This window comes from Tympanuchus pallidicinctus, unplaced genomic scaffold (assembly GCF_026119805.1).
Source record: "Tympanuchus pallidicinctus isolate F22 unplaced genomic scaffold, pur_lepc_1.0 scaffold22, whole genome shotgun sequence".
Taxonomy (NCBI): domain Eukaryota; kingdom Metazoa; phylum Chordata; class Aves; order Galliformes; family Phasianidae; genus Tympanuchus; species Tympanuchus pallidicinctus.
In genome coordinates this window covers 18,840,247-18,867,081 of record NW_026294739.1, presented here as the reverse complement: position 1 = coordinate 18,867,081, position 26,835 = coordinate 18,840,247, and the positions used below count along the sequence as shown (strand labels likewise).

The following is a 26,835-nucleotide window of genomic DNA, read 5'->3' as shown; positions in this document are numbered from 1 at the left end:
GTGGCTCTGAAGTCTCTCCCGTGGCATTCCTGGGCCAGGCTGCTGCTAGGAGAAGTACCCTGCTATGGCTTTCCTCACCTCCCTCAGAAATCACGGCCAACCTGCACAGAAGGAGCAGCGAGGGCTGGTGGAGCAGAGGAAGGAAACAAAGCAAACGAAAATGCAGTTCTTCAGAGCAGCCTCTTGTGCTGCTGCTCCCCAGCTGTTCTTGCTGCTCTCCTAAGAGTCATTTCTCAGGACCCGTGCTATCACTCTGCCATCACAAGGCTATAACCACACATTTTATCAATGCAAATAGGAGGATTCCATGCCATGCTGCCCAGAGCTGGGCTCTGGCTCCCGGGCAGGCGGGCTGGCTGAGGACACCTCCATCACAAGCACAATCCTGCAAGGTGCTCTCGCTGCCTGGAGCCAACACCTTGCTGCTGTCCCCAAGGCAGAGCTGCTTTCCTCACAGCAGAGCGAGCATTGCAGTGAGCTGCTTTTTCCACATCTGTAACGTGACCAGAGGCAAACATACATCTACAGAGAGGTGGGAAAACCCCAATCTGACTGAGAAGGGTTTAAAACAGCTGTGAAACAATCGTCCAGTTACAGCATCTGGTTACAGCAGATACAACTCCCAGGTAAGTGTGACCTCAGAAGTGGTTTGGTATTTTTTTGTTGTCTTTTTTGTTTTGTTTTTTTTTTTACAAGGGAGCCAGAAGGTCTAAGTGTCTCGAAAGCTGTTCCATTTGTTTTGCTTTAAGAGATAAATACAGCGGTGGTATCTGGAGGAAAAGAATTGCAGAGATCTTATTTCTGTACTAGGTTTTAGGGTGGGACACCATAAACAGTTATGTGTGCTTTATATCAAAGTCTCCTTTTGTTTATAAAGTGGATATTACTCCAAGACTTCAATTTCAGAGAACTCTGAGCTCAGCCTTAGCCTGAATTCATACCTCAATACTTACTAACTGGGTTTGGACGCAGCTTTCCCCCTCCCCATCACCATCCTGTCTGGCACCACCAGCGAGTGGATCACGCCGAGCACAATCTGACTGTTCCAGCTAGTTAAAGACAGTAGGAGGAAGGATTTGCCTCATATAGAGGGGAAAAAAAGAAACACCAAAGCGTTCAGAATATATTCCCTCCCCAAGTGCTACAGCTGAACGCTTCTGCATGGTTCTTCCCCCACTTTAAGATCTCACATAGGCACACTGGAAAAAGTCAAACACTGCAACAGGAAGCACGCACAGCAGAGCTGTGCAAAGAGCAGAGCATCAGATAGTTTATTTCCCTTTTCAGCTTTCCACAAAAACACGACGCTTTCAAAAGGCCGTTAAAGGTGCATAGTTTCCACTGATTGTTAGAAATATGCACAAGTTAAAATTAGGTCACCCTCTGCCATTATTTGAACGGCTGAAAAGAAAAACAGCTCTGAGACCAACTCCTGCAGTGAGAACAATGGGAACACAGACACCATCGTCCTCCCAGAGAAAAACAACAGCAGCACAACGCCGAGGGGAAGGCTCCTGGAACGTAACCTTGATAAGAAGGGGTTTGGAGGAAAGTTCTGTTTGCTTTGGTTTTAAACTTATTCCAGTTTGAAAAATTCACCCGTTTGCAACTCCAGAAGTTTCAGTTCATCCTCGGTTCACTTCAATTCTTCTATTGTGGAATTGATGGAATTAGCCTACGGCGGTGGGAGGATGGGGAAACCAGGATTCAGAACAAATATCTCCTGACAGGTAGCTTTCCAAGCACCCTTCTTCTCTTCATTAGGGTCAGCTCACTGTCTTTCACTGCTCGACAGGCAAGTGCTTTCACACTGACCCAGTGAATACTTGAATGTACTCATTTCTATTGTCAAAAGGGAACATGGGCACGGCAGGCAAATGGGCTCTGTGTGAACACACACACACATACACACAGATCAATGCCCACATTACAGAAACCTTTGGAGAATGGAGCCCATGGAGTTACTGTCTGCCAGCAGATCCAAAACACTTGGCAAATTCCACCATGCAAAAGTGACATGAAACTTCCTTACACCATACATTAAGCGTAGGTAAACCCAGACTTAAAAATAATTCAACCCTTCCCAATCCCATATACATCATCCACAATAGAATACCATCAAGATGACAAATTCTGGAAATCCTTCAAGCTGGGAGGTGCTGGGGCAGGTGAGGTCCTTCAGAAAAAGATGGACTCTCCAAAACATTTGTAAAGAAGCTCATGCATGTGTTCATAATTCTGTTCTCCTTTATACTCTCCTTTGGAGCACTGTTTACTGACATTTGCAGAGGTTCTAAAGCAAGCCTTCTGAGCAGCAGGTTTGCAGCAACTCACCTGAGTGCTAGCCCCGTGATACAGGCAGGGCAGCAGGCTGCAGCAGGCCCTTTGGCAGGCTCCTGTGGCCATAATACAGCTCTTCAGAAGAGACCCAGATTTATCTATTATACCACAGACTCTTCATTCCCTCCTCATCACATAATCAATTGGGGGGAGAGGGAAGGAAAAAAAAAAGAAAAAGCAATTCTTTTTTTTTCCTAGCAGCAGTTTCAGAACTAACAGGAGCTCCACGAGACGCACGGTACTTGAGCACACAGCCAAAAAGCCAAAGTCCAGCAGGAGTTCTAGATAGGCCTGAATGTGGTGGAACCTCACCAGCCTGATGCACTGGGATGCTCCATGTTCAACACATGGCCAAGGAGCCCTCTTCAGACGTCAGTGTAGCCTTACCTTATACACCTGCCCATACGTGCCATTGCCAACAAGCTCCACCAACTCGAAGATTCCTGCAGGATCCTAGGAGAAAAGAAAGAAGGAACGTTTAATAAGCCATACTTTGACTTGTTCAAAAGTAAGCATTCTACTAAGAGATCAACATTTTTCTGACAAATGTTTCGAGTGGTTTAAGGTTTTCCGACAGCACAGGGATTAGCAGCACTGCAGTAACATTGAGCAGGGTGTTGTTAATCCACCCCGTGCAGCCGAGCCATCCCTGCACCAAGCTGTGTTTGAGGAGGAAGGAAAATGAGGGCTGGGGTTGGCCATGGGAACACTGGTAGATGACCAGCTCTTCCAGCAGAAGGAGGACCAGCCCTCCTGGACGACAGCAAAGCGAAGCCCTCCATCACAACACCAGATCATGGAAATAGAGATTTCACTGGATCAACTCCGAATGACTTAGGGCTCCAGAAGTCCAACACTGGGTCTTAGCGAGCAGCTGACAAGCAAGGTTCAACACGTAATAACAGCACCAGTAAATGAATCCACCTTTCCCCCAGCTGCACAGTTTCAGGAACACCACCCCATGCTTTTGCACACCTCTTCCCATATGCCCAACTCCCCAAACTGCAGGACTGAACACTCATAGCTCCTGAGCACAGCCTGGGCAAACGGCGCAGTGTGGGGAAAACCCAACAAAAGTGGTCCAGCTGGAGCCCAAAAGTGCTATCCACCACCTGGAGCTGACCGAGTGCAGTTCTCCCCAAAAACAGATGGGAAAGGAAAGCAATAGTGCACCAAGTTTTAACAAAATGGGTGAGAAAGGAGGCGGGAGGGGAAATGACAGCAGCTGCTGTTTATTTTTTGAGTTTCTTTCCTTAGGGTTATTCTCTGCAGTGCTGAAACAACTCTGAAAGAGGCTTTTCAAGTGTTACAAGTATATCTATTTTTGAATATTCACTAGGAGATTAAGAGAGAAGAAAGCTGTGCCTAGGGCAGATCATTGGGAGACTTGGAGAAGCACATCCAGGGAAGCAGCTGGCCAGTTCTGATAAGGAGACCCATTTTCCATGTTATGTTTTCCGACCTCTTTCCACAGCTCCCCAGACCCACAAGTACCCCTATCTGTGGGTCAGTCACACATGGATGCCAGCCACGGGGCAGCCCCAGGTCCATCTGTGCCCGCTCACCATGCGGCTGCAGACCCCAGGAGCCAGGTGAAGGCACACACATCGCGGCCATCCTCCCACCTCGCTAATTCCTTGTGTTTTTCAGGGGCATTGCCAAGGTAACGAGCAGCATTTCTGCTGCAGGGAGCGGCAGAATTTCAGCACAGCCCTAGCAACACGTAGGGAACGCAGAGGAGAGCGTGCTTGCTCCTCCCAGCAATGCAGTCCCTCCTTCGTGTGGCTTTTTCCCATGCAATGGGCTCTCGAAGGGATAGCTCTGCTCCAAACAGTGCCCAGCAGCAGCGTGTTGCTAAGAGCCTTCCAAGAATACACACTGCAGAGGATGGGGCAGGGAGAAATCCTTCTTTCCACTGAACAGGAGACGAGCTTTGCATCTCAATGGCTGCTGGGCACTGTCCTTGGGACCTGGGGACCCAATCACTCCTGGAGAGCCCCAGCTGATGAGTGCAGAGGGAGGAAAACAGGACAGCATGCTGAATGGGGGCTTTTAGCTTAGCAAGGGAAAGAAACAGAGCACAGAGCCCTGGCTGGGGACCAATCCAGGCCAGGCAGGAGTAATCCCAGACCAAATATAGCCCGTGCTGCAGATACCACGCTGGTGCTGGCAGCAGCCCCAGGCTCCGTGCTCCTACCCTCCAAGGGGCTGCAGGACCACCCCTGCACGCTGCCACGAGCCTGTTTCCATGGCTTCACATAGACTCTTGCTATTTTGCTGTTGTTGTTTAAACTGAACATAAAACAAATAAAAGGAAAAACATACAATTGATTTGTCTGTTTAGAGAAACTGGAAGAGGTCATGCTTTTGAAAACCAGGGAAAAGAACCAGCATTTAAGATACACCCAGGGATAATTTTCAGCTTTACATGAGCATCATGCAGAAAACCGTCTGCATTATCGTAGCACCACCAGGCTCTGCTGAGAGACACACAGCAGCAGACAGGTCCTCCTTCCCCCTCCTTGGCTCCATAACAAGGATCAGAGCAGAGAGGCAGGGGCAAAACCAGCACTGGATAGGGCTGTGCTTTGAGCACTGCACAGCACAGGTGCTCTGCACACAGAACACTCATTCAAAGCGCTGCAAATGGAAACTGCCTGGCACTGTGCTGGTAAAGCTGCACATCCTGGCCAGAGGCGAGCTGAGTTCTCAGGCTCTCTGCAAGGTAACTGAGGGCCCAGCCCAATGCCTCAGCTGCAATAGGAAAGGAAATAGTCACACAGCAGCACTCGTGCTATAGGCTGCACAGAGCTCTGGGCAGGGCAGGCTGACACCCAAACACTCCCGTGTCACATCTGGCTCTGCTTCTACAGCTGCATCAGGACAGAATGAAGTGTTCCAAAGGGGAATTCTCCTGAGCTAACTCCCATAAAAGTAGGTGATATCAAGATCTATGTGGCAGAACGGAGTGAGACACAAAGCGAGGCAAGAGCACAATCATCTGCAGTAACAGCACGGAAAACTGTTCACTGTATTTCAATAAACTGTGTATTTAAAACTGTTGCATTGCCAGAAAAGGGACTTCTGCACAGAGATGATAAAGCAGAACGCATCCAAACTCCGGCACCAGCACGCACATCCTTTTTGAAGCACTTATCAGCTGAAGCAAGCAGCAGCTGGGCTCACAGCAGGAGCGCTCGCCTCGTTAAAATGGCTCCGCTCAGCGCAGCACAGACCTGCAGGACTGCATGAAGCAGCTCGGCTCTGCCTACACCTTCACGTCCCAACGAGCCCCGTATGCAAAGGAGCCAAACACTTTGCACGAGGAGGCAGCTAAGGACTGCAGGGCTCACCTGGAGATTAGCGAGTTAGCAGATCGACCGTGATCTGTTCCTAAATAGTGCCGGGTGGATGCCCACAAACATGAGAGGGAGGATGGAAGCATTTCTGTGCAGGCTGTATCCCCAGCTTGCCCCTTCTCCTTGTGGGAGCCTCACTTTTCTCCCCTCCAGCACACACTGAAGGTATTTAACAGAAAGGGTTATATGAGGAAACAGTGGAGAGATGCTGGGGGAGGGGGGGAAATTGAGGGACATGCCAATTAAACTTCTATTGCCGCGAAGGCACAGGAAGGAAAATGAGAGATCAGAGCCTCTGTAATCATTGTGCACTTATTCTCCCAATTCTGAACAGCTAATGACAACTTCCAGCCAAAAATCATGGAGATAACCAGTCATTAAACAAATGTTATAACCCTAGAGAAACAAAACGCTCAGTGCAATGGAAAGCAGCACAGCGTTACGGGTCAGTGCGTGACGAGCGTCCCCAGGCACCGGGAGCTGCAGCAGCTCTGTGGCACTAGGAGAGGTTTTTCATCTCCACTACAAATAAAGCCCGTGCGACTGACATTCCCAAACAGCACGACGCTCCGAGCCTCTGCCTTACAGCTCCCTAATAAAACACCCTCAGCAGGAGATGCTATTAAACTGATCAGGCACATTCAGGAGCCAAAGATGGGTTTATAAAGCACCTTGCTTGCTGCCCCTCAAGACCGGGGAAGCTCCTTCTGTGAGCAGGTGTCTGCGCTCAGACAAGTTCCACTGTCACAAGGAGGCATTTCAGCCCTGGGAAGCACCAACACAGCCGCCTGGCGAACATCACTGCTTCTGACCCCACCGGGCTCCAACCAGGAGAGGAAGCTTGTTAATTTACAGTATGAAAAAACACTTTCACAGGAACGCATGAGAGCCAGAAAAGCCCTTCAGCGATGCAATTTGATACATGAAATTGTCATATGGGTAATGCATTTCTGATTATGCAAAAACATCTCTATGAGTAACCATGAGGACATATGAGGATGAGGACAAGAAACAAAAGAACAAGTTTTCACCCCCCATGCTAAATACCTGCCCAGATTTCATTTCCCAAGGCCAAATGTCCCGGCTGGGCCACGCTCTGGGAAGCCACACTTAAGGCAGCCAAGTCGTCATAGGCCATACGCATCTGCCAAGCGTTAAGACCTGAGAAATCTCAAGCTCTAAAAAGTCGGCTGCTGTTCCCTCTGAAAACACATTAACTCACTCATTTTACCGTACTTTTTATGTTGGCTTTTACAGCAGGAATTGAAGCACTCGTATGATTTGACAGAACAAGGTCCCGCTCCCCCTAGGGAAGCTACCCCAAATGGCACGCAGTTTAGAGGAAAATTGAGAGCTTTGAAGAGTACTTGAAGACACAGTTGCTTTTTAATCATAAACTAGTTGTCTCCATCTCCAAGGCTCTTCTCGTTAACAACCCTGTGAGTAATACAAAGATGGACTGCACGAGCCAGGGGAGGATTGCTAATATAGCAGCAGACAACAGCAAGCAAAGCAGGACGGCAAAGGCCAAGCCAACAAAATATTGATCAAGCTATAGAAAAAAAGGTTGGGGACATTACCGTTCTGAGCTTTGAGCACTTCCCATCGCACAGACATACCTTTAAGGCTGCACAACAGTAAAAGCAGTGCAAAAAAACCTCAACAGGCTGCACAGGTATTTCTGAGCTATTTTCCTTTGGTTATAACCCAAGTATTTGTATTCAAGCAGAGCCATGCTGGATACTAGGTGTTATTCAGTCCTCTCAGACTGCTTAGTCTCACTTCTTCTCCTAGCTTTGGTACTTTTCCCCTCCTTCGCCCACCCATCCAGAGCCTCACAAAACAAGCTATCATCAATGCCATCTACCACTGCACCGCCTGCCTACTCAAGCAATACAAGCTGCTCTGCTTGGAAGAGAAATAAGGAGCTTACTGAGGGTTTTGTTTTCATTCTGAAGAAGTAGTTTGTCCTCCCTCACCCCCAAACACCCAGCTCCACATCTTAAATGAAGATGTTAGTCAAGAAACAACATTCCTATAGAGCATAAGAAAAACTGTTGTCAAGGCTAAGCTATCAACAGGAGACAGATTTCTCCACTTGACAGCTGAGAGAAGCCTATTAACAAATTTATTTGAACCGTTCTTCTTCAGCATCTCCCAGGGAGCCCTTCCTCCAGCCCTTGCTGCGAGTCACTTCAGGCCTTTACCCATTTAAATCTCCCCCCCCCCAGCTCCCCCAGGCCTCCCCCATTCCTTTCCCCAGCTTCTTGCTTAGCACCAGCCACTACCTGTGCACTTCCTCCCCTTCCAAATCGTTAAGACTGGCCAACAGCTGGCAAAAGTGGAATCAAATAAGAACTAATGACAACACTGGGCTTTTCAATCAGTAAAGCTGGGTCACTCCAACTGCTACCTGTTCAACTGAAGATGTAAGTGTGAATTTGTAGCTACAGGCCACAGGCATAACCAACAACCCCACTGAAGGAAGGACAGCAAAATACACGCACATAACCCTCCATTCAGTCCCACTGGGCCAAACCACTGAAGCTGCAATATATTGATCTACGCCACATTTCCTGCTTACAGACTAGCATCTGCCCACACAAAATTCAGAGTTCTGACTGAGGTTCTCCTTCCTATTACGTCAAAAGGAAAAGCAGCTAGTCTGTACAACTTCTATAAATACAAAACACAAAACACAGGGATGCTAAAGTCAATAAGTTGTTCTTTATTGACTTAATAAGGAACATACGAGCCTAGAAAGACATACATACCAAACCAAGAGAATGTTTTTGCACCACTTCAGCTAATGATCCCACTGACATACATAAAAGCTAACCCTTCTCCTGGAGGGCACACTGGAGAACCCTAGTATAAGAAAAAACATCCACAAGATGCACAAGTACAGAACCCAGAACAAGGAGGATCCAAGCCTCAAGAGCGTGAGCCACACATCAGTACCAACAAGGTACCTCCATCCAGTCCTCATGCACCTTAAGCAAGAGTCAACAGGTTCTGACTTGAAGCACCACCTGACTTCCTCAAGTCTTACTAGGGTAAGAAGCTGCTGACTGAGATAGATATTCAGTAACCCCTGAGGCGAGGAATTTCTGCTTACTCCTCATTCAAAAGGCTGGCTTCCCCAAATTTAAGATGAAATCATATATTGTATAAGTCAGACAGGACATCCCAGAGATCCCCAGAAAGGCCTCCACAATCACATGCAGTCACGATAAACACTCATTCCATTTCACAGAAGACTGTTCACCTAGGAGAGCTGGTAGTCAATCAGTGCAGAAGGAACAGCAAAAGCAGCAGTGCTGAATGAGCCCCACGTCAGATGAATACAGCCCCAGCACAGCCAGCCACTTCAATGCACATCTAATTCAAGCACACAACCTCAACAGGACAATATATAAAAGGCTTGGTTAAGCTCAGTGTCTCTAAAAAAGCTACAGAGCCAATTATAAATCATATCTATAGTCCCCAGAAGATCTAAGTCACTACTAGTATTGTGCCACTCTTCTCAGGACGCGAGACATCAATTAGAGCACAGCAGCTGGACACTCTCCACACTGGAAGTCACTCATCAGCCATTGCAGACCAATAAGATTGCATTCCTGAATGTTTAGATCTTGTCTCTCTGAGAAATAAAGTCTCTCCTCTGCCAGCAAATGTTTGCATCAAGCTGATATTGCTACCTACTAGTTAATGCAGTCAAAGGTTTATGGGTTCTCAGAGGAGCTGGTTTAATTACTTACCCAAGCAGCTGCTTCAGGAACTACAGCCTCTTCACACACCACTCCTGGAGACATGCTCTGAAAGCAAGGTCACTGCCAAGCTCAGCACCAAAAGCAGAGAGCCCTCTCCAACATGCAGGCAAAAAACTCAGCACCCCACACTGCATGTCACAGGCCTGTGGATGTCTGTAGGGGTGACAGCTCACTGCCAGTTGCACCTTTCCAAGATGGACACTGCAGCCTCTGCAGCCTTCAGTGGAGGCTGCCAAGCTCAGGTGTTTGATTGCCTTCACCGAGGAAGGCAGCCTTGCTCCTTCCTCACAGCCAGGTTGATGGCCAGAAAAACACCGAAGGGTGGAAGAACACTTTGCTTCCGAACAGGCACTTAGAAGCAAGGCAAAAAAAACCTCTTAACACCTTTTGGAGGTACTGGGAGCATAAACTAAACATTAAACTTGAGAGAGACATGAGCGGACAACTCATCCTCCATGTGCTGCAATCACCTGTTCATCACCCCCCCAGGGACTCCCCAAAATGAAGGCCACAGTCCTTTTAATATTTTGTCAAAAATAAGGCAGAGTCCCTGCATACATTTCTGGAAAACATCACCTCATTGCTGCTTTCGGACAAGGCTGGCACACCAGCCCAGTTTTCACCCATCACCTGGTGATGGAGATAGCTGCTGTTGTAGCACTTTTCCAAGGGTTTGCTCCCAGCCGTTACTTCACATCAGTTCCTTATGTTTGGCTCTTTGAGGGCTGGTGAGCGGGGGGGGGAATCAGGTAACCCTCCAGCAGCAATAGCTCCAAAAAAGGATAATGCAGGGAGCAAACCACATCAAATCAGTCAGCATTACACCAGTTGCAGAATTCTGCAAGATGCAGCCAACAGACTGTAAAAAGCACAACTATACCCAACAAGCTCCCCAAAATCTGCATTGTGAACACATCCTCCATGCAATTGTCCTGGCAAAACAAAGTTGCAAAAAAATATATATATATATAATTGAAGTGTATGTTAATTTCTGTATCTTGTATCAGGAAACATCTTTCTCATCCAAGAGCAAACAAGGTATGGGGAAGGGGGAGGGAAGACTTCGCACCCTTCTCTACATTTCACAGGCTGCTTTGAGGAAAGCCAGACACCAGGAGCCAGAAGGTTGGATCCTGACAGTCCTTCACTCACACTGGGGGAAGCGAATGGTCCTCCAGCAGAAAATCAAGACCCTGCCAGTTGCATGCCAGAAGAACTGCTCTAGGTCAGAGACAATCTACACTCGCTGAAATGATCTGCAATAATTTTTTGCCAGGCCATAAAGTACACCCCATAGCAAAACTTCTGTATGTCTTGCTTCTTGGTGGCTTGCATTGTAAAACACTCTGGTAAATTTAGGAAGCTGCTCTTCAGTTTCCATGTCCCAGCTGAGGGCAGGGATTATGTAGCTTAGTTTGCGTGATGCATACCACAGCGGTGCTTCACACAAGGCAAAACAGAGGGACCTTTCTCATGCATTCGAGGAAGTGGTTCTGGTTTTGCTCTGCAAGTCACCATGACGCTCTGTGCATCCAACCTCCTGCTTCACGGGATCCATTCAGCTCCCATCGAATTACAGCCCCGTGACACCTCCCTGCCTTCAGAGCTCTCTGCTCGCTCTGTTCCCTGCAGCAAGACACAACATTATCTGTCCTCTGCTAGCAACACGCTCTTTGCTAAGACTCCAGCCTTATCAGTTCGTACAAGCAGACTGGCACCATCAGCACAACTCACACAGCAGCAAAGCAAGCCCTGCAAGACCACAGGTGGCAGCCTGCTGAAGATCTGCATGTGGTAGGAAAACAGAGCAGGGAGGTGCATAGCGGTTGGGCTCCCAACAGCACAATGTCAGCCAGCAGCAGCCAAGCCCTCCTGCAGGCACTGTGCGCCCAGCCTGCAGCTCCCAGCCCGCAGCTCCACAACGGGGGAACTCCACAGCCCCAAGAAGGATTTGGCCCATACACAGAGATATGAGTCACGCGGTGCAGGGATGGGAACCATTTGTAACTGCTGCTAAATTAATTGCCATTGTTGTTATTTGATTTGCTAAAACCTCCAGGGCTGGATTTTATTTTAGAAAAATACGAACACATCAGATTAATCAACTTAAAATAAATCAGTTTGATTTATTTATTTCTGCTATATCTACTCCTCTTTACGCTTGGCAAGTGGCTGCATTCTTTCCATCCTGTGAAAGAAGAAGAACGGGTGTTTTGGTTCATCATTGTTTTAAAGGAACCTCTGTAAAGCTCAGCGAGCACAGAGCACAGCACAGGTACGCTGCGGAGGAGGACAAGCACAGGGCTGGGGCTGCTCCCATTTGCTGCAGGCACCGGCCCTGTGCCCAGGTGCTCAGGAGAGCAGTGGAGAGATGGGCTGGATCTCCTCTGGCCAGCATTCACCATCTCTGGCTCCTCCACAAGCAGCCAGCATCCTTCCCTCTCTGAGTCCCTGCCCTCAGCTGCAGCAATGCAGCAATGCCTCACCAGCGCGCTCCAAAGAAAAGCTCTCCCATATATTATCCTGAAGAAAATTAATCTTGTGTTCCACAGAATACTAAGCGGATTACATCTACAGCCTCCAAGGAGAGAAATGTTGATTTCCATGTATCTTGTGCTATTACTCACCTCTATTAATTTTTCTACCAGCACAACGTTAGTCATGATGATTTCCTGTTATTCAGACTGGAGCCCAACCGGTACAACGTGCCAAGCAAGGAGAGTGAGCAGGGACCTCTCCTCAGCTGGCTCCAATAAGCAGCACCAAAGTCATTCACCTGCTTACTGTTAGGAGAAACCAGGAGCCTGCAAGCTCAAGAAGGCTCCATGCCCTTCCAGGCACAACAAGACCAGAGCCACATGGAAAGAGTGCAGCCCATGGACAGCAGTGCAAACTCAGCCTGTGTACTTCTGGGTATTTCACAAGCAGAGTAACAGGTTTAAAGGCCAAAAGGAGCATTCTGATGACATTGCACAAAGTAAGGAAGGAAAGCAAGTCTTGGAAAATGTGCTTTTCCCTAGACATGATACACAATCAAGAACTGGCTTGACATGTGGAGAGATTCATACTTTCTATTTGAATCTCATCAGTCTCTGCAAAGAGGTACAACTTCTTAACCCCAATTCCCGGGCTCCATCCTTTTATAGCTCCCAGAAAATTTCTAAGACTACATAACAAACGTGAGAGCTGATAAGAAATGTCTTATCAGATGAAAGAACTCATAGCTTTCCATGAGGGCAAGATGAAGAACTAATGATTACAGAGCCAGATTAGGGTGTGCATAACCAGAAATCAAATCCACGCAAGAGCAGCAGCCTCTTGGGAATCACTGCATCTTGGGAAACAAAACAAAATATCTCATGTACATTAGTGCCCAACACACCATCCCTGCACCTTTCAGCCACTCTATCCGTGTTTTATCCTTGAGCCCATGAACTGCTTTCCGTGCTTTCCAAGCCTGGGATGGTTTTATCTTTGCTTGCTGACCCTGGAGACAGATGAGGGACTGCTGGAGACTTGTTCAACTCAACCGTGACCCCACGCTCTGCAGGGCCCCCCTAAATCCCAGCAGAGCTATCTGCAGACCCACCCATGTCACTTCACCTGACCCAGCAAAGCTCAGCTCCAGACTGCTGCACAGCCCCAGGCTACAGCTACGAAGACAAATTACCGTGAGATCAAGATGCCCTTGTAATCCTTCTCTCCTCTGAAGACCTGATGTATTGGAAAGGAGTATTTCATTGTGCTGGGAAACCAGTCCAGCTTCCAGTGTTTGCACAGACTGAAAGCATCTTGAAGCCAGGAATGAATTGCTGCTCTGGGTCTGGGTGACAGCAAGCACCAAGCTAGCACATTTCTCACTGTAAGAAAATTACATCAGATCTCTGAAACTGGATCCACCAGAAACCCGATACTGAGGCAAAACCCTGTTAGCAACAGCATCGATTGAGGGCCCTGGCAAACCCTTGTGCCACATTTCATCAGAGCTCCAGATTGTCAGTGATACTAAAACCGGTGGTAGGCTGCCGACAGCAGGACTGCATCGTGGGCTTCCCACATCAGCTACTCTAAGACAGGAAGAGATGAAGAGGGCTGTCCCATCACTGAGGACCAGTCACAACACTGGTCTTCCATTTCCCTGCATGACTGGTGGCTGCCTGTCTTAGTGCACCGATCTCAGTCACAAATCCATAACCTGTTGGTTATCTCCTCATCTGATTGATTTCCTTCCTGAAAATTGACAACTGCATGTTATTTCCCTTCCCTGGTATCCCAAACCTTATTCTGCGCTGGCAAATGTACAACAAAAGCTTTTATTGAAAGGAATTTGCTCATCAAGCTTTGCTAGCACAGAAAGCACACCTTATCTAATCTTAGGAGAGCATAGTTTAATGACTAAAGCACAGTCTGAGAGGCCAGAAGGTTTGACTTCTACTCCCAACTCTGCCACGGCCACAGCGCCTGCAGTGAATGCAGACAAGATGCCTGAACCCTCACCTTGATTTCCCATGCTGTAAGACTATCTGAGCATTCCTTTCCTCACAGGGGATCTTATCTGTAAACTCCTCATTAGCATCTGCAAAGAGTTATGCACCTCCGGATGCGTTTTAATCCAAGTATGAAAGAGAGGAGCAGCAGCACTGGCCGCTGAGGCTGAATTCACCCCCTTCAGTGTACTCAGGCATTGCATTCCCCATCTGTGCTTTGGGAGAATTTTACATTCCTTCTATCTACAAGAAAGCAAGGGAAAAAAAGAAGAAAAAAACCCCACCAGCACTACTATCCCACAACAGCTGGATGTGGAGATGAGGTAAATGCAGACCCAGCATGTTCCCACAGTCGAAGAGCAGCTCACGGGGCCTCTCTTACACAGCAGGTCCTGCTTTGCTTTGCCCCGGTGCCACAGTCTTTGTGGGGCTCTCGCAGCCCTTCTGGGAGGATGCAGAAAGGGCTTCTTCTGCTTTTAATAGAAGCTTCCATTTGGAAAACAACATCAAGCAAAGTAATTTCAGATCTTCCAGGGAGGAAAGGAAGTCACCCCGTCCTGCCCCCTTCCCACTTTTCCCACTTGCCTCAGCTAACATTGCAAGCAGATCACGCCACCAGCATCAGTGCCAGCAACAGCACTGCATGAGCTGGGACTTTCCCAGTGCACTAAGACCTTTGCTCCAAGACGGATCCAAGTGGTGTACAGCACAGCAAAGGACAGGAGGTATGTTTGCTCCAGTCCAACTCATGGATCAGCACTGTCTCTGAGGAGCAGAACTTGGAGAAAACATAAGAAGAGGGCTAAACTCCTTTAAAGAGAAGAGAAAAATGTCTTATTGTTCCACAATTAATGGAAAGCAGAAGAGGTTTTATGGACTCGTTGAGAAATAGAGGGTGACTATTAGAAAGCACACATCAGTATTTCATAATCACAAGGTGAGCTGCTTGCATAACACCAAAAAAGAACGTAAACGCAGATATCACAAGGTTGTGATAAACTTGGGTCTTAAATGCTCAAGAACAGTTACAGAGTAATTAAATTTCATGAGTGATATATTTATTATTTCTTATTTTTATCTGCAGAGCAGATGCTGCAGCCTCCAGCTGAGGAAGCACCACGGTGAGGTGCACATGCACACACAATGGATGATTCTGCTCCCATCACCTTGCTGCACCCAGGGTCCAGCCCACCCCACAGCCTTGCTTCCAGCTCCACCCCTGGGGGGGCTTCAAGATCACACGAAGAGAGTCTGCGAACCTGACAGGGGCAGGAGAATGAGGGAATAAACCTGAATACAACTGCACTGTGAGAGTTAACTACTACACCCTGAACAAACTCCTAGGCCTTCCTCCCCAGTGCTTTCTGACACGAGCACGTGCTCATGTGAATTGCTCCAGTGTGAGCAGGACACACAGTCTCCCCTACAAAACACATAATATAGAGCAGCAAAATGTCAGGAAAATCAAGGGCAAATGCACACAGAAGACAATCCCTCCCCCTACTAGTAGTGCTATTTTTAGGCAGTCAGATTAGCTTGGAGCAGTGTTTCTTGGTTCTGATAATGAGCAGGGCTCTTGCATCTTCTCCTGAGGACACTTTCTCTGCTGGCCAGCACTCATGCAGGCACTTTGCTTTAAACCAACTGCATGGAAGAGATCACATGGAATGGCACAAGTAAAACCACAACTTCACGTGCAAGGCTCTCGGCAAAGTGACCCTGGCTTTGAACATGTGCCACACCTTCGTTCAACACACTGCTTAATTTTGATGTATGGGGGAAGAGGACATGACAGTCTACCCAACTACAAGGCATCCCGCCCTTTGAAGTGACTTTGTGTACACTCCAGTGAGTCTGGCCAGCAGTTTTGAAGTTCAGTAGCAGGGAGCTCTGCCCATCTGACCATTACCAGCCCCAGCTGTGAACAGCCTGAACCACAGGATAAACCCCGTGCTCAGGTCTTTTCTCGGGACATCAGCAGGTCCATGAACCAGTCTGAAGTTTGCTTCAAGGGAAGAGACAGCACTCATCTGCTCTACCAAAAAGCCTCCTTACAGTGGGTCCTTCTGACATTGAGGTCGACAAGGTTGGTAACAGAGGCATGACAACTACTCCCAGGAGCAGCAGAATCAGCAGGCTAACGGTGGGACTCTGGTGAAGAAGAGGATGCCTGTTCTCAAAGGGCTAAGACAAAAGGAAGATTTATAGGTAGCCTTGGGTCCCACTGCATTGCCAGCTTCTTTTCATAATGAAATGTTCCTCTTTCTACCAGGCAGTTCTGTTGCTAAGGCACTATTCCACAATTTTTTGCAACACAACCACCGGCACATTCAGTGTCCTTCGGCTGCTTCTGAAATATTCAGACTGTCTTGACAGCAAGCCCTGGGTACAAAGCTTTCCTCCTTCAGGCCCAGCCCTTCCTGTCTCAAGGCCTCAGCCTTCCTCCACAGCCCTTCACCACCACCTCCCTATCTGTGGTAGGACCCGCAGGAGCTGCTCCAGCAGCCTGTGCCAAACAGCCTGGTGCAGAGGGCAAGAGAGACTGCAAAGCACGAGTCAGAAGTGTGGGACAGGAGATCAGCAGGTTTACCAGAAATGAAAGCTCAGGAAAAAATAAAAATAATCAGTGCTCCCACCACATGAAGAGGACAGGGCAGAGCCTGCACAGCCTACATAGCTGTGCCCAGCCCCTGAGCCACTCATGGCTTCTCAGTGAGCTCCTGCCCAGGGCCACAACACCTTATAGTCAAGCTCGCTCTCTCTTCCATGGATCGTAAAACCTCCTTTATTGAGGAAAAGCAACAGTCCAACATGAAGAACCATTAAGTTGCCTGGTAGATAATTAACAGGCAGGTACTCAGTCAATTGCTACTGCAGCACTCCAGATCATTCACAGCCATAAATGCATCCTGCACCTTCTCGGCAGACGTCAGAGGTGAGTTTACAGGGAGACTGCACCCATCAAAGCCCTGGCTGCAGGCAAGGATGCAACCACAGGTCACCCCTTGGCTTCCCCTCTCCCTCATGGTGGTGGATTTTGTTCCAACCATCCTACTCCACCATCACACCTTGGCCGTGCTGCCAGGTTGCCCTCCAGACCTCCAAGACCAAACCCCTGCAAGGCAGATTCTGCAGAGGTGGCCATGGCCCCCACGCTCTGACAATACTACACTCATGCAGGAGGCAGGGAAGGCAGAAGGCTCTTTAAAACAGAAGTGAAAGTAGTGTTCCTCCTCAGGCCTTTGCCTTTCCATGTCAGGGTCCTCTAAAGGTTCTCTGGAGCTCTAAGTGTTGGCAGTTTTTAAGCAGCAATATCCTGAACACTCTTCCTTGCTCCGGCTTCTACAACACACAACAAATAAGTTACTGGGATTTGGCACTTTCTCCTTTAACAGGCCACCATTAACAAGTGACTCATATTACACTGCACTGTGAGTCATCTCAGCAGAGGTCATCACCATAAGCGACAGCGGTTCTTCAATTATTTCCTTCAAGTTGAACTAAGGGTATATTGTTATGCTAATTTTACATCTGCTCTCTCCTACTTTCCCATCCACTGTCTCATGAGAAGCTTGCATTTTCACCTCATGGCCCAACCTATGTCTGGAGGAGCTATTCCACTGCGGTACAGTCACAAAAACTGGGCATGCAAATGCATTTTCAGCTACGGCACAGAACGGCTACAGCGAGCAGTTCTCCATCCCTCCACCCAGTGCTGCTCATCTGGTGTTAAGAGGTTGCTGTTGCTTCCACCTTCTTGCTTTTTCTACTTTATAACGTCGATTTTCCAAGAACCCAGGGCTGGTCCAGAGCTCAAACACAATCACCACCAGGCAGCCACACCACGTCAATGCCTCCACAAGCAGGGGCAGAGCACAGCAAACAAAGTCACTCTGAACTATGCCCATCCACACACGACGAGTAAGAAGCTATGACAAGCTATGAGCCGAACAGGTAGAAAAGCAGTCCTTTTCAGACTGCAGTTAGCTAGGCAGCCCCACATTTCAATGGGAAGATTGAGCAAACTTATGCAACTCATGGTAGAGTATTTCCAGTACTGAATTTAGATGCCAGCAAGTGACTTGTGGAGACAGAGCTTCCCAACCACTAAATCAGGAGAGGACATCCCTCAGCATCCCTGCCAGGGATGGGCATGACCACTTGGGGCACTTGGCCCAGAAAACATAGTTTTGTCCATTAGAAAACACAGCCATTACCAGCCCAGTCACCAGCACAGCACTGTTGATATTTATAGCAGCCAAACATTCTAACAGGGAGCAGGGATAGTCACAGTGGCTGAAATTCATTTTGGAAACCATCTGAAAACCGCTCTCACTGCTGGAATCCCATTTAGCTATCACAGCCTCTTGAAACTAATATACCGATCCCCGCAGAATAGAAATAGGAAGGACAGAGTCATCACAGTATTTACTGAGACTGATCAATACATGAACACTGAAGATTTATTGCAGCAAAGACAGCCTGTCTGCGTGGCCAGAAAATGCACTTAAAGCCCTTTTAATTTTGTTGCCTTGGCCTCAGGTTTTAGTTCAAAGCGCATCCATTTTCTGCATATCCATATTTCTAGATGCACCCCGTTGGAGGAATCCAGCAACACACCAAAGAAGCCTCCCTGGTATGCCCTTAGAGGAGGAGAAAATGCAACACAGAGAGGTTCAATGCAATGCCCTTCTTTTGCAGTCAGCTTTCATGTGCAAGTTCAGGTTAATGGCAAATGAAGCAACACCCAAAACCAATGGGAACAGCAAAATTGACTGCATGCTAGCAGCACACCCAGAGGGTCTGTACCTTTCTGCTTTTCTCATTGCATGGAAGAGAACAGGAAAACTCACTCATCTCATCCATCACCAGGCTGCACAGGGATACCCGTGCCTCTAGGGTAACCTGCTAGCCTTCAGCATCAGCCAGCCTCCACAGAAGAAAGATTTACAGCTAATTTATTTCCCTTGCTTTAGTAGAGACAGTGACTTTTTATAACCACTTCTTCACAAAGCCTTCCTCCTTTTCCCATGCCCCTTCCTTCACCCCAAATCTGGCTGGTTTTGGCCTACAGAACTCAGCTCCACACTCATTTTCAGTCTGCCTGTGCAAGCTAAAACCTTATATACCACATTTCAAACATAATAAACTTCTGCCTTGGATATAAACTATAAATGCACAGGTCTGATCTGGAAATTTGGGGCAGTTTTGAAGGTCTACGCGCCAGGTACACGTGATCTGAGTCATTTGCTGTATCAGCCACATGGCTCACAGTGCAATACTTCTAAGAAGCATGGCAGCAAGCAGGAAGGAGATCTGCAAGTTCTCTTTTGCTAGTTTATCTCAAAATCATATTAAGCTTTTATGCTTTTGTACACAAGAGAAAGAAAATGGCAAACTTATGCTGATTTACAGGGAGATTTCTATTGTTGCCTGGACATCAAACAGTACCCAATTAGTCCTGCAAGGATCTGACCCACAAATTATGAAAATAAATGCCTCCAAAGCTTTGATCTCTTGTATTTCTGTAGCATGCTACAGCAGTTATTAGGCACATTCTATTACATCCAGGCTGTGCGATCTCTTCCTCGGCAAAGGCTCTGCTGCCTCAAATGCATCCTACAGGCTCCATCCAGCAGATTAAGGGCATGGTCCAAACAGTCGCTTCTGTCATGCACCGAGCACATGACTCAGCTGGCAGAAGGCTTTTTCCTGCTGAGTTTCAAAATTAGGAGCAAAGAGAATTTTTAAAAGGCGGGGGAACGAGGGGGAAGTGTCAGCCACCGAAATGGAATTTTGGATTCTTTGTTAGTTTATAAAGGAATACACATCGTTTGCAATGCCCTGGGATTCTGAAAAGCGGTGTTTTCAGCAGAGCTCAACAAATTATCTCTTTCTATACTGTGAAATGACACTGCTGAAGGAAGCAAGCAATAACTGTAACAAAAGGTTTCATGCATGCTGGAGCTGAAAACCACACGTGCGCTCACACAAACAGAAACACATCCGCCCATCCCCGCTGCAGGAGCAGCATTAAAACAGAGAGGATGTTACACTGGGGCTGCTCACAGCAAGCCCAGCGCCTGCCACAGGCCACCACAGTCTGTGTGGGGGAAGGATGGGACTGCATGAAGCAATCCAGTCTCACTTAATGGCAAGAGGGTGGTGTTTGCACGAACCCATTAATATCTGATAGACTTTCTGTAGCAGAGCTGGTTATCAGCAGCAGAACAAAGTGCACAGCTCCTGCTGCATTCACAGCGATTCATCAGCTGAGCACGGGGCGGCGAAGGCTGTTTGCTCACCTACTGCAGGAGGAAGTGCTGGTTCTCAGCAACACAAGATGCATCTGGATTCCCCAGTGCTGGCTGCCTGATTGCAATCATCCATAATTTACTGCCAATACACAACCTTGAACTTCTGGCATGCACCGCAGAGAATTAACATTGAAAAGCAACATTCCAGATCAAAGGGAAAATGGCTCTCTGCGCTCTCAAAGCATTTGCCATGACAAAATAAAATCAGGCGTGTGGAGAGCTGTAACTGAGGTCTGATTAAACTTATCGATGTTACCCAACCTTGCCTGTTTTGCCTCTTCTCCCAGGACTGGCCCCTACGTGCTGAGCATCCTCACCCCATGGGACACTTGTCACTTGGCCCCACAACAGGTTCGTCTCAAACGAGCACAGAGAAGGAATGTGGGCAGATGAGGGGTCCTCATTTTTGCAGGATTGCTTTTGTAAGGTAATCCTGTTAGAAATCACAAGCCATTAACATGCAGAACACCAAACTTAATTTTGTATCACTTGTTTTCCTGAGAACAGAGCAGGCAGCCCATTGATGTCACTGCATCGCTGCAGTTCAAAGTGACAAAAGGGAACAGGGAGAGGGGACAGCAACCCTTATTTAACGGAGCTGTGACAGACTGCAGCTGGCTGGGTGGGGAACAAACCACGCAGCCAAGGCTCAGCGCCCTGCCTTTCACACCCCAACACCACATCCCATGGCTGCCACTGCTCCTTCCATGCCCCATACACTCATGCCTAACGTTAGCTTCTCCCTGAGGCATGCACAGGACATCTGGCAGGATTCTCCCCATCTGTATTTTAGGCAGGAAGAAATCAGACAGGGATCAATACTGTGTCCTTGCTCACAGGCTGAGGCACAGGCTGCTGCTGATGTATATAATGATGGATGCACAGTGGCTGTGGGTGCGTTAGAGGCAGACAGGCCTGCTTTGCAGAGAGCAGCTCAGAGTCTGGGTTTGGGGTGTGACAGCAGCTTATGTGTGACCTGGCAACACAGAAATGATGACTTTCAAGTGCACCTCTTCCTTAGCACAGTGATTAATTTCAGGAGATTTACATACTGATGGAATGGAAACGGTTTTCCCCCTTCACCCCCATATAAACTGTGCCACTTTATTTACAACTGGCAGATAAAAACTACCTCCACACATCAAGGAAAGACCTCCTCACACTTACCATCTATTTCCACTGTTGTGGATGGTCTCCAGAGATCAGGCAGAGTAAGCAACCTGAGCTGGAGGAGATGTGGAGGCAGCAGCATAGCAACATTCGGGCTGCACAGCTCCAAAAGGTGAAAAACAGCAGCCATGCAAGAGGGCTGGGCAGAAGACAGCTGTTTCTGGTGTAACTTTTAATGAACATGCACACAACATGCACGTATGGGCAGAAAACAGCGACTGCACCGTGGCCAGCACTGCTGGCTTGAGGGGTAGAAGTGAGGTGCGGAGGCAGGGCTCAGAGCTGGACATTTTCATTCCTTCAGGGATTATTCAGATTGAGGTTTTATGTTTAAAAACAAACAAAACAAGGCTTGAAATTTACCAAGTCTGTAGGCACAGTCACAGTCCGTAGCTTACACTGACGGAGGCACTGATGGACAACTTCCAAGAGGGTCTAACCTCATGAGTTCCAATTAAATACACACTCTTGCTGAATGCAGGCTCCAGATTCTGCATGGTAGCACAGCATGTAGAACACAACATAAAGATGCCCTTAATCTTCATCTCCTGAAGTCATCTCTAGTAAAATTAGTTTCCTCTTTCTATTTAGGAAGAAGGTGACCTTTGCAAAAGCTGCCTCAATTCTGTTGAGCTACGGTTTTTCAAAAGGAGTTGAAAGAAGCAGCTTAACGTAATGCTGCAGAGATAATGCTCCCGAGTGGTGACTGTAGTGCTTATACCCTATTAGGACTTCTCCTAAATCTTTAATGATTCTGAAATGCTCCATAACGTGATGAAGTTCTGAATGCAATGCCTGCACGTTGGGGCTTTTTTGTTTGTTTGCTTTGATTTTAATAAGAGAGTTTTTTAATCTTCCCTGACAATGATCAACTAACGCAAACAAACGGCCACTGAGCTCCACTTCTATACAAAGCACATCTAGAGGAACAGCAGTGACATTTTTGGGTTTCATCCAATTCTTCCCAGCAACAGCTAATACCCACCGGCTCCTTAACTCCGCGCTGTCTCCTCTCCCAACCCGAGCAGTAAAAGGCCAGGCGTTCCCAAAACAACCAACGATTTTAAGATCCAGTTTCCAGACAGTGCATGGTCAGCACTCCATAGAAGTAAATAGCAAAGCCTTGGTTTTCGTTAACAAGCCCAAAACAGAACGAAATCCAGGTACACAAAGAAAACAATTGCTCCTCCCCCGGAAAGTCTGTTTTTAAGCAGGAAACCCTCTACCAAGGCCAGGTGAGCCCATTCCCAGGCATAAGGGGCACAGCTGTGAGCAGGGGATCTTTGTCCTGAGTCCCTCACGCGCTGCAGAGCACGAGCAGGGGACAGGGCCAGCTCCAGCAGAGCACCCCAAGCGTATCTGCTGCAGCTGCAGAGCCCGCGGCCATCGCCGCATGTCAGCCAGGAGCCAGGCTGCAAACAGACACAGTGGAGGGAAAGCTATTGACCTGGATATTTTAAAGGGATCGAGGCCACTGGCTTCAGCACGGGATGACAGCATTCACCCCGACACACGCTGAAATCAAATGGGAAGGGAGAAAAGCCAGAGCCGTCCTTCTGACTGCTCTCCTGTGGTGCTCAGCTGCACACGCAGCATCACGGAGCGCAGCCTGCTGCATCACCACTCACACACGTTATCATTTTCTTACCAAAAAGAAAAAAAATCTGCTCTGTCAACAACCTGCATAAATCCCTGCATTAATCATGATCCTGCTAATAGCAATATCAGGCCGTGGGGCTATTCACCACGCTGAGCAGACCAGCAGAAATACCTGCCAACCCGGACAAAAGAACATTATAATGCAGTTTATCTTATCCCCTTGTCAGTGTAATACGCAGCACTACCTGTTCAATGGCCTCATCATTTTAAATTACAGTTTTCTGCAACATTAACAATGCTCATTACCAGCACTACGAAGACCTCTATTGTAAGAGCCTTCCTGATGTCAGAGCTTCTCCCCACAGTCTTCGCTGTGCTGACACAGGGACACCTGGCTACCATGGCAATGAGCACAGGATAATATGATTGATAGAAATATGTTGCAAGGGAGGCAGGAGCAAGCCCGAGGTGTGCTCTGAGCTGCAGCAGGCCATGCACTGCAATCAGAATTTGGTGCTTTGTTCAGGCTGTGAGCGCATGAAGCAGCGCAGCACAGTTGCACATTCAACACAAATCCATGTGGCAAAGCACAAGTGCATGGGGGCTGTGGTGTGTGCCCAGCCTTGCACACACCTTTCTGCTCCAGAGGGATGGTGTGGCACGCTGGCAGAAGTCCACCTTTTTTTTTTTTTTATAGGCATTGGCATGTTGTTCCTCAAACCCAACCTCCTGGAACACCTCGGTGACTCAAACTCAGCGATAAGCAGCCCAAGCTTCCTCTCCCCACCGCTAAGAAGAAATTATTCTCCCCCCTCCTAGATTTTGAGTCACCCCCAGCAGCCACCCCTCACCTCTGTGCACAGACACATAGCAGCAGCTCCCCCACCCAGACCCATCCACAGCACCAAGCCGACACTCCTCTCATCTTCCCATAAATGACATTTTGCAAGGCTTGGGGAATTACTCCCTGCTGCCGAGTTTTGTGCTCAGGCAGCAAATCTACTATTGATTTCTGATTCAGGCTCTGCGGAATGATTCACGCTTCTTGCCCGATCTGCTGAATTTATGACCTTTAACAATTATTCTAAGTGCTAAAAGAGCTTAGTTCAGAAGATCTATTCCTTGGCAAATTAAAGCCCTATTCTTGTCTCACTTATAAACCAACACATCTCTCATAATTTAAAAGAAAGTGCCATAACAGGTCTCTCTCCCCATCAGGAGACTGCCTCCTGGATGCAGTCAACTTTTTCTAATCCTAATCTTAGTGGGAGTCCAAAAATCCCAATTTTATAATGGTACTCCCCAAATCCCCTTCCTGCAGGAGCAGCCTCCCTGTGAAGCCCTGCCAGGGGCTGGGTGGGGGGGGGTTTAATGTCCCCATGCCCTGGGGGCTTGCAGACAGGCAGGGGTAGAGATTTCCTCATAAAATGAAAACAAAATCCAGGCTGTGACTTGAGCACAGCACTATTAAAAAGCCACAAGAACAGAAGAGCTAAGCACATGGGGGTAGTCTTAAAAGGAACTAGTGACCCGGTTCACATACAGCTAACACTGATGGTTAAATATAGATACATACATGGCTAATGGGGGTGGGGGAGAAGCAGAGGGCCTTCCCTTCCCCCCCAAGGACACTACTACCCAAGATTAACCCCAGTGGCTCCAGCTCCCTCCCACCCTGTAGGGAAGGGAACACAGGTCCCCTCCCTGCAGGATGTTGGTGGGTCCCTGCCTGGTGCGCACCGCGTCCTGCTGAGCAAACAGTTACACTATTAATCAACCAGAAACTCACCAGGAAAAAAGTAGGGCAAGTGAACAAAGATTTTTTTTTTTTTTTCACTGAAACAAATAATACTTCTAAAAATATACTTGCGCTTGTCCTCAGCGGGTTCTGCTTAATTTTATTTATTTCTCTATGCCAGCAGGTTGAGGGAAACAGCTCCCCATCCCCAGCAGCGAGCTGCTAAGAGCAAAGGGATGAAAAGGAAAGGGGAAAAAGGGAAAGTAAAAAAAAAAAAAACAAAAAAACTTGCAGGATAAAGGACCTGGGGGTGGCATCGGGCCATAGGCAGAAGCTGACACGTTCGACATTTCAAGGGTATGGCAGCAGGACAGCGATATCTCAAAGGGGGGAAGAGAGGAGGGAGCACAGCGAGCGCTGCGTGGGAAGCAACGCGAGCATCCGCATCCCGCATCCCTCATCCGCATCCATCCCGCATCCCCGCGTGCTCGCGGCCACAGCACTGATCAACGGAGCGAGACGAGCCGCGGCGCTGCCCGGCCCCGCTGTGGGCGGAGGAGCACCGCGCTGCCCCCAACCCCAAATCACAGCGGGGAGCGGCGGCCACAGCCCGCGGCGGCAGGGCGAGCAGCGCGGGGGGGGCACGCGGGCATTGGGCGTACACACGTACATACACACACATACACACGTACATACACACACATACACACGTACATACACACACATACACACGTACATACACACGTACATACACACGTACATACACACGTACATACACACACATACACACGTACATACACACGTACATACACACGTACATACACACACATACACACGTACATACACACACATACACACGTACATACACACGTACATACACACACACACGCAGCCGTGCGGGTGCGTACACACGGGCGCAAGCACATCCGCACATGTGTGCGCACAGTGGCACGCGCACATATACGTGCGTGTGTGCATAGCCACAGTTACATGCGTGCAGGCTGCATGCGCGCACGTTCCCATACCTACAAGGCTGTATGTACATGCTTTGTACACACGGCTATAGGCACGTACCCTCGCGCAACAGCGGGGCTATGCGCATACACGCACGGGGACACAGCTCGCACACACGCGCCGTACCGCGCGCTGCACATACATACGCACATGCACCTACACAGGCGCAGGCACGTCCGCACACACAGCCCGACGCTCCCACACGTGCGCACCGCCCGCAGCGCGGCCCCGTTCCGCCCCGCCGCCCGCTGCCGCCCTCCTCACCCGCAGCGCCGAGAGGTCGATCTCGTCCAGGCTCCGCGCCGGCGAGTCGCTCGCCATGTTTCCTCCGCCGCCGCCGGCGAGGCGGCCCCGCCACCACCGAGCTGGCAGTGGCGGCCGGCGCGGCGCTAGCGCTATTTAACGCCTCCCCTCATGCGGGGCTGCCGGGGAGGGAGAAGCTGCCGCCGCCGCCCCTGCCCCTCCGCCCGCGCCTCGGCACCTAGGGGCGGCTAGGGGCGGCCGCGGGCTGCCGGCGGGCAGGGCACGCCGCGGGCTGCGCCGGGATGGCGGCGGCGGCGCCGCATCGCATCGCCGCCCGCCCGGCCCAGCGCGCCGCCGGGGCCGCCTGTCAGTCAGCGGCGGGAGGGAGGGGGCGGGCAGGGGGCGGGCGGCGGCGCCACGCGTGGGGCTCGCGCGGCCCTTTGTCTGCGTGGGCCCGGGGTGCTGGGGCTGCGGTGCCGCTGCCCGGCCGCTTAGGGCTCCGTGGGCAGCTGCGCCCCAGGGTGAGGCAGGCGTCGAATCCGCACCCCAGGCTGACCCCAACCTGACATGTCCCCAGACACCAGCTGAGTCAACGCGTTGCATTTGGACAAGAGCCGCCGTTTGGAATCGTTGAGGTTGGAAAAAACCTCTAAGATCATCTAGTCCAATCATCCCCCACTGTTGCCCACTGCACCGTGCCCTTAAGTACCACACTGGCCTCTCCTTGAAAACCTCCAGGGACGGTGACTTCACCGCTCCCTGGGCAGCCCATGCCTGACCGCTCTTTCTGAGAAG

At 49.1% G+C, this 26,835-nt stretch overlaps 1 protein-coding gene across 5 annotated transcripts in view; it reads right to left on the bottom strand.

Moving 5' to 3' along the window:
• TNIK (TRAF2 and NCK interacting kinase) overlaps positions 1-26,312 on the bottom strand; it is a 138,679-nt gene extending 112,367 nt beyond the window's left edge. For 3 of the 5 annotated variants that reach the window (XM_052685230.1, XM_052685232.1, XM_052685231.1), the window contains exons 1-2: positions 26,062-26,311; positions 2,728-2,793 (exon numbers count right to left, since the gene is read on the bottom strand). In XM_052685230.1, the coding sequence (XP_052541190.1) occupies positions 2,728-2,793; positions 26,062-26,118 (123 nt within the window). In that variant the 5' untranslated portion in view covers positions 26,119-26,311. Of the gene's footprint in view, positions 1-2,727; positions 2,794-26,061 lie in introns of all 5 variants that reach the window. The other 2 variants (XM_052685233.1, XM_052685234.1) reach the window with 2 other exon arrangements.
• Between the last annotated feature and the right edge of the window lie 523 nt (positions 26,313-26,835).